General features: G+C 40.1%; 1 protein-coding gene across 1 annotated transcript; it reads right to left on the bottom strand.

The window, feature by feature from the left end:
- Positions 1 to 1,437: 1,437 nt before the first annotated feature.
- Positions 1,438 to 4,866, bottom strand: LOC124882487. Its single transcript, XM_047388910.1, has 4 exons — positions 4,842 to 4,866; positions 3,339 to 3,570; positions 3,063 to 3,196; positions 1,438 to 2,993 (listed from the first exon to the last, which is right to left on the bottom strand). The coding sequence occupies exons 1-4, from the start codon at positions 4,864 to 4,866 to the stop codon at positions 2,563 to 2,565; spliced, it is 822 nt and encodes a 273-aa protein (XP_047244866.1). The 3' UTR covers positions 1,438 to 2,562.
- Between the last annotated feature and the right edge of the window lie 3,887 nt (positions 4,867 to 8,753).

Genomic DNA, 8,753 nt, shown 5'->3' with positions numbered 1-8,753 from the left:
ATCACTTACTGCTCTGCATGCACACACTCTCAAACAAGACGTACACAAACCTGCACAGCTGGACACTGGAAATAGAAATGAACAGCACAACTGATAACCAGAAAATCCCATAATGAAAGCAACAGAACACAGAGAAAGACAGACACACTGATAGGAAGCACAGAATCTCACAGCAAATTGGCAGACTAATTGCATTGGATTCGTTAATTTGACCACTAGTGAATCTGGCTGGGGTCCGTCACATTGGTCTGAAACGCTCTGTCCTGCAAACCACAACAAAAACATTTCATATGATGTCTCAAATGTTCAACAATCCAGATTTGCAATGCTTGATGTTCTGCAAATTACTGTTGAAATTCCACTGGAGTAAAGTACTGACCAAACTCTGAGCAGATAAAAAAAGAGATTCAGACAGTTTATTATGCCTGTGGGCTCTAAGTGTAGAAGAAACTCTGATCCACTCTGGTTTCTGTGTGGGATCATAAGGAAAGATATAGGATGTGGTTTGACTGTACTGTTTTTCTTTCTTTGAGATTTATACACATTAATGTAAAAAAAAAAAACAAATCCATAAATTTTTAATTTCAAGTTTCCAAACATACATAGTTGAATAGTTACCGCTATCCCCCACAATTGTTTACATAATGCCCTCAGGGAGTTACCATGAGGTTTGCATCCATCAGTAAGATTCTGGTATAATACTGGTTGGATTTGTTACCATTCTTTTTATCAGGAATGTCAGCACTAATTTAAATTGGTTAGTTTGCTGCCATTGACCCTGCTTTTAAGCATAGTGATTGAAATACCAATAGGGTTGAGATCCGAGTCATTCCAGAAGCTTAAAGGGTTAGTCTGGTGAAATTTTGTGAAGGTGTTATGAATAATAATTTATTTTCCTGTAGTAGAAATATGTCCAGTCACCATGAGCTTGTTGGAATTTTAAACTCAAAATGCTCAAATGTTGTTTATAAATAAATAAATATATATTTTATAAATCCATATTAATTATGTGGAAAATAGGGTGTAATCCAAAGTTGGTATGAAATAAAATGTAAATAAGGTTTGAGCATTTCATAACCTTTTATCACCTTTATCCATGAAAATAATTAGCAACAAAGAAAACTTTAAAAAAAAAAAAGAAAAGGGACAAAATGGTTTGTTTACAGGTACAACATGGAAACAAAAAGCATATAAAAGTCAACATGTTGGTACAAAAATGGGGGTAGTGAAGGGCACATAAATGTTAGCTGCTTAACGAAACAATTTTAGTGGTGGTGTGGGGTCTGATGGGTGATGACTCTAACTAGAGACAGATTTGAACCCCAGGCAACCTTGGCCATGTCCAATTTAAGTGACAAGGTGGCCAAGCCACAAAGTTTATAAGGAGACAAAAATGTTGGGTGAAGCCAGGGACACACCTATAAATGACAAACAAAACAAAATTAAGTATACATTAAACTTTATAAAGCATTGTTGGCCATTTCAAAGAAAATGAATGTCATAGTTAAATAATAATGTAATTTTCTAATAAAATTTAGTCACTTGAGACCACTGGCTTTATCTGGGAAACATGGAATGTGGGATGGATACAAAGACTTGCAGGAAGGCGAACAGCAGATGGACTAATTCCCGACTCAATCTCATAGGGACCAATGAAACGAGGCAAAAGTTTCCTAGACATGGATTTAAGGGGCACATCACGTGCCGACAACCAAACCTTTTGTCCAGGTCGATACTGCGGTGCAGGTCTGCGTTTGCGGTCAGCAAAACATTTGTTTTGATCTGCAGTGCGATTGAGGCTCAGGACCGTTGAGTTCCAAATGGTCTTACAGCGGCGAACATGTTGGTGGACAGATGACACAGTGATCTCTCTTTTATCAGCAGCAAACGAGGGTGGCTGATAGCCCAGTGAGGCCTCAAAAGGCGAACGTCCAGTGGCAGAGGAGATGTGAGAATTTAAAGCACACTCTAACCAAGGTAGATATGCACACCAGTCAGAAGGGTTAGTGGACATGAGACATTGTAGGGTTAATTCTAGCTGCTGATTTAATCTTTCAGTCTGACCATTAGACTGTGGGTGGTAACCTGACGTTAATGAAATCTTGGCTCCGATAGCTAAACAAAACTGTTTCCAAACCTGAAATGAACTGTGGACCCCGATCAGGCAAATGTCCTGTGGAATTCCATGGAGACAAAAGATGTGTTTAGTGAGGAGTTTGGCGGTTTGAAGGGCTGAAGGAAGTTTTCTGAGAGGGATGAGATGGCAGGCTTTAGAAAAACAGTCTACAATGAGAATAGTTGTCATACCAGAAGAGAGGGGAAGACCAGTAACAAAATCCAAAGCTATGTGAACCAGAGACGACTTGGGATGCTAAGAGGTTGGAGAAGACCTGCAGGGGGCTGGTTGCAAGACTTATTCCTAGCACAAGTAGCACAAGACTGAACAAATTCCTTCACATCTTTATGTAAAGTTGGCCACCAAAACCTCCTTTGAACCAATGCATTAGTTCTACTAACACCTGGATGAGCCGAAAACCTTGCTGTGTGCAGCCAGTTAATTAATCAAGCTCGCACTGTAGATGGGACGTAGATACGGTTAGGTGACCCATTGCCAGGATCGGGCTCCTGTTGTTGAGCCTTTAACTCCGTGTCCTCAATCTCCCATCTAAGTGCCCCGACCGACCAACTGGGTGGTATGATGGGTGCAGGTTCCCTCACCGAATCGTCTGTGGCGAATTGTCTGGAGAAGGCATCAGGCTTAGGTCCAGGCCTGAAAGAAATACATAAGTCGAAACGAGAGAAAAATAAGGACCAGCGAGACTGACGTGGGTTTAGCTTTTTGGCTGACTGTAGGTAGGCCAAATTATTGTGATCAGTCCAGACTTGGATGGCATGTTTGGTCCCCTCAAGCCAGTGGCGCCACTCCTTAAGGGCCAACTTTATCCCCGGGAGTTCTGTCACCCACGTCGTAGTTCCTCTCTGTATTGCTGAACCTGCAAGAAAAGAAAGCACAAGGATGAAGTCTTCCATCTTCAGAGTTTTGCGACAGCACTGCTCCGAACCTGATGTCCGATGTGTCGGCTTCCAGGATGAATTGTCTTGCAGAATCCGGGTGGACCAAGATGGGGGCACAAGCGAACTTCTCCTTGAGGGTACAAAAAGCCGCGTCGGCTTCAGATGACCAGGAAAAAGAGATCTTAGAAGAAGTTAGAGCTGTTAGAGGTGCAGCAATGAGACTATAGTCCTTGATGAAACATCTGTAAACGCTGCAATGATTTGCTTGAGTCTGGCACCGGCCATTCTAGTACAGCTCTTATTTTCTCTGGATCAGAACGTACCTGTCCACCCTCAAGGATGTAGCCCTGGAAAGTGACAGATGACTGGTGAAACTCACTTCTTGGCTTTTATGAACAGTTGGTTCTCCAGGAGACGTTGAAGAACTTGGCAAACGTGTTTGCGATGCTCCTGCATATTCTTTGAGTAAATCAGAATATCTAAATATACAAAGACGAAAATGTTCAAAAAATCCCTGAGAACTACGTTGACCAAAGCTTGAAAAACTGCAGGAGCCTTACACAGTCCAAAAGGCATGACCAAATACTTGAAATGACCCAACAGTGTTTCCACTCATCCCCCTGGCAGATCCTGACCAAGTGGTAAGCGTTACAAAGATCTAATTTAGAAAAAACCGTTGCACCATAAATGGGTTCAAAAGCAGAAGTGATGAGGGGAAGTGGGTACTTATTCTGAATGGTGACCTATAGTCTATACAGGGATGCAATGAACCATCCTTCTTCCCTACAAAAAAGAAACCCACCCCTAGTGGTGATGAGGAAGGACGAATAACACCTGCTGATAAGGAATCATTGATATAGTCTTCCGTAGATTTCTGCTCAGGACGTGAAATGTTGTAGAGTATGCTAGAGGGCAAAGGTGCACCGGGGAGAAGGTTAATTGCACAATCATAGGGTCTGTGAGGAGGTAATGATAGAGCCTTATTCTTGCTAAACACTCCCTTCAGGTCATGGTATGCTTGAGGTACATGAGTCAAATCGATTCCTTCGTTCTCACTGCTAGCCTGTGGGGGTAGATTTGGTGTGAACGCTGATCTTAGACAAGATGAATGGCAATTAGCAGACCAGGACTCTATATGACACCTTGACCAGTCTAGATGTGGATTATGCTGTTGTAACCAAGAGAATCCTAAAACCAGAGAACCTTGAGATACTAGAAATACAAAAAAAATTATATTTTTTCCCTTATGATTGCCAGATAACAGTAGTTCCACTGGCTTGGTTCTTTGTGTTATCTCTTGTAGTCTCTTTCTGTCTAAAGGTAAAACAGAGTGGTGATTCAAGGGACTCCGCTTCCATTCCTGCCTGGTTTACCAAAAATCCAGATCTATGAGATTCTGTTTGCAGCCGGAGTGTATAAGTGCACATACAATCAATGTACGCTGACCCACTAATAATAATAATAAGCTGAATCTGGGGGTTTTACTATTCCGAGCTTGGTCCACCAACCCCCCCCCCCCCCCCCCCCCCGTCAAAGCCAATGGACCCTGTCTTTTAACGGCCCAGGGCAGGCAGGACAGGTTGCTACGAAATGATCTGTGGAACCACAGTGAAAACACTGCCAAGAAACTCTTAGTCTTTGTCCTTCTTCAAAAGATAAGCGGGTTCCTCCTAACAGCATGGGCTCTGTAGCTGATTGTTTTGAGGAGGCCTCGATAACGGATGGAGAATTACTCCTTAACTGGGGGTGAAAATATGACCTTTCTGCTCTGGCACTTCTTCCTCTTATTCTGTTATCTATCCTGGTTGCTAATGAAATAACCTCACCTAAAGTAGGAGGCTCCTCTACCATGGTTACTTCATCCTTTAGAGGATCATCTAAGGCGTGCAAAAAGGTTTTTAGAGCCTCATTATTCCAGCCAGATGTAGCTGCCAGTGTACGGAATTCAATAGAAAACTCAGTAATGGGTCTGTGACGTTGTTTTAAGGCCCTTAAACATCAGCCAGCACTGGATTTGTCCAATACAGGTGAAAAAGCTTTTCTAAGTTCTTTAACGAAGTCATCAAAAGTACAACTAAACTCCCTGCAATCAGGGAAACAGGCTTCAGCCCACTGCAAAGCTTTGCCTGTCAGTAATCCAATTATATATTATATTTTTACATTATCATGAGGAAAAGACTGGGGGGACCGGTTAAACACCAATGAACATTGAAGCAAAAAAAAAAACCCCACAATTTCCCACCTCACCAGAGAATTTCTCCAGACTAGGGGATGTGACGTCACAAAAATGGGGTGACTGAAAGGATTCCAGAAACACAGAAGCGCCATCTGGAGGAGTGGTGGATGAAGTACCTAGCGTTTGTTGTAACATGGTTGTGATCTGTTCTATCTGTAGGTTGGTTTGACGTTGCTGTTCTGTAAGGGAACGAAAAGAGGAATCATGAACCTGGATCTGGTTAGCCTGTTGAGAGAGAGCCCTCCTGAGTTCTTCTGCTGGGTCTTGTTGGCGAGTGTTCTGTCATTATGTTCGAAATAGCTCAGACCCACATACAGAGAACACTCAGGAGGAGGAAGTAAAATAAATGTTTATTGAAGATATAGTCAGGAACGGAACGGACGAAATATCTTACTGTAAGGAGATAAGTGAAGAGAATGGATGAGTACGGGTAACGGAGGGAAAAACAAAACTAAGAGCAAATAGTTATTTTGATAATGAGATTGGCTTACTGAGTTATGATGGTCAGGTCGCCAGGGGGAATGAGATTCAGGATCCAGGTCTTAAGCAGGTATATCCGTAGAGAGTTCACTTGGTGCTGTTCTGTGGAGCTCAGGTTACAGTACACGAAGTTTGATGTGCGGTGGCTGACGTTGGAGGGTGGACAGGGTACGCTTGTGGCTTGGCTCAGGAGACGAAGAGGACAGGAAGCTGCCAGCTTGATGCAAATCCAACCGAAGGTAGATCCCAGGATAGGAATCCTCAGAACAAAGACAGGCTTGATCATCCAGAGTAACCTTCAGAAACGTAGTCCAGAAAACTCAGCGACATAAATCCAAAGCTTAGGCTTTCAAAATCTGCAGAGGAGCAAAAAACAAAGTTAAACCAGGTCAAAGTACGAAGCATAACTTGGAGTGTGGCTAGAATTTGTACCACTGTGGCAAAATACTCTCACATTGAAGTGCTGGCAGCCTCCTGCTGAAGTACTCCTCCTGGCAATCAGTGGAATAAGTCGCACCTGTCACCCAGCACACCTGAGAGCTCCAGCACCACTTGAGAATAAGCACATGTAGCAAGCACAAAAACACAAACACACACCCAGATCCTAACACATTCACCTTAGTGATTTAAGAATACCAATATCATTTGGTGTTGTGCAGATATTTTATACCTCCTTTGATTAATAGAATAGAAATGGACAAATATTGCCTTTTCTGTATAAAGTTTGAGTCAACATATTCTTCACGTGTTAGTATCAGACAGAATTCTATCATGTATTTCTTGTATTTTATTTCTATTTTGTATCATTTCTGACCTCCACTATTTTTTAAAGAAAAGTATATTATTCATGGCCCTGTTGATGACAGTACTCAGCCTTCTTATCTCTTACAAGTGATGTTTAAAAATTTTTATATAAAGACTTTTAACTGTAGGTTGAGTACTGTATGCTATTTTTTCTGTTCCTTCAACAGAGTGGCTCTACTTCCCTTAAACTTTTACCAAAAAACCCTGTAAGAGTCACTGATGGTTATAGGGGATCAGCCAATACCAGGCTGACATTTAAGAAAGTCTCAAGGATTAAAAAAACATTATTTTGGCTTTGTTTTAGCTGTTTAGTTGCTTAACGCATATGCATCAAAGGACCAGATGAGAAACTGCTGTCAGATTTAAACTTGCTTGCACTATAGTAGAAAATACTTTCAGACTGCTTAGGCTGTTTAAGTGGGCTGGAATACAGTACTAAGGATGTAAAAACTTATATTTGTAGTTTGTTATTTCCTTTCTATTGATAAAAGGCTTTATTTGATAAGAGACTTTCCATTAATAGAACTCCAAAAATGACACTTACAGGTACTGCATCTATGCAAAAGCAGAACAGTAAAAGAGAAGGATTGCTACGTGCTTCTGCTAATTACAGTACAAGGAAATATGCTTCCCATCAAAACCAATACTTTTTACTGACAGGACTGTCTGCATTCCACAAACACAAGGATGATCTGTCAAACAAATGTGTCTGCGCAATAAAATCAAGTTATTTAAGCAGCTGTGGTCTTAATTGTTACTTGTTGAACACATTCTTGCTCACCATAAACTTTTAAGATATCCTCCCTTGATAATTTAATCCAGTTATATTGTTTAGAAGCTGCCATAGAAAGCACTGAAGTGACTTTATGCTCAATTGGGTTTAGTTATCATTTCAGCTGTTTAGAGCTTTAAAACATTTCTATGGAGCCTTCAGCAAAATAAAATTTTGGTGAGCAGCACCATGTGTTTTCTGTTGTCTACTGGATGCCCATTTTTACAGTCTGCATAAACACAACTTGTTTGTTCGGTAAAGTAGTGAACGAATAAAATATTAAATATCTATATGACATTTTGCATTATCTAAAATAAAAAAATAAAAAAAGCATTTACAGAACTAGTGAAGCACCATCTCAAGACATCAGTCAGGAGGTTCATGCTTGAGCACAAACCATTCTTCTAAATGGAGAATAGCCTTAAGTATACAGCCAAATTAGCTACAAAGTAGTTCAAGGACAACGTCAATGTTTTAGAGTGGCCATCACAAAGCCCTGATCTCAGTCTCATAGAAAATATGTGGGCAGAATGAAAAGATATGTGTGCCAGCAAAGTGGCCTAACAACCTGAATCATTCGGACCAGTTCTGACAGGAGGAATGGGCCAAAATTAAAGAAGACAAGTGTGAGAGGCTTGTGAAAGATACCCATGTTCAAAATATTTGACCCAACTCATGCATATTCCATGCAATGCTAACAAGGAAATAAATGCAAAATTCAAAATTTAAAGAAAGCAACAAAACAAATTCTCATGGTATTTAGCAAACAGAAAAAAAAAACACCTTGTCATTTCCGCTGGCCTAAAACAGGAAACGGAAAATATATAGTAAAAAACAGGAGATTAATTCAATGAGTTTTATGCTTTTCATTTCCTTGATTAAAATATCTGGAATTATGCTTTCATCAACAGATTTCTGTAAATAAGTCACTCATAGAACGAGCAAGTCATAGGTCTATTAACTTGTGCAAACACATCTTATTATTGCAGTGACAGCAAGATATTGTCCGTGAATTAGATTTTTTGTGGGGGTTTATAACATGACGTAAATGGACAATGTCATGTTTATTTACTGTAAAGAATATCCACATTGGGACAATGAAGTGCCTATTAAACTTTTCACAAGTAATTGCCTAAAATATGTATGCCAGGAAAACAATGATTACTTGTCATTGCAAAGAACAAGGAAATATTGTTTTTTTTTTTGCTTTTATATACTGTATTTAGACTTGACAGTTGCTAAACACTATGTGTTAATCATCATCTGTAAAAATTTACTGAATTAAACCATCTTATCCTTTGGACTTTTTGCTCTTATTAGCAGTTTGATCAAGTAATTTCACATACTTCTAGAAATTAAGCTAAATACAGAATTTACCTATTTAGATTACCTGCCATAATTTACTGACTAATAATATTTTGTCATTTTTTGGTCATGAGAGTTTAG

This window comes from Girardinichthys multiradiatus, chromosome 15 (genome assembly GCF_021462225.1).
Source record: "Girardinichthys multiradiatus isolate DD_20200921_A chromosome 15, DD_fGirMul_XY1, whole genome shotgun sequence".
Taxonomy (NCBI): Eukaryota; Metazoa; Chordata; class Actinopteri; order Cyprinodontiformes; family Goodeidae; genus Girardinichthys; species Girardinichthys multiradiatus.
This window is presented reverse-complemented; position numbering and strand designations above follow the sequence as displayed.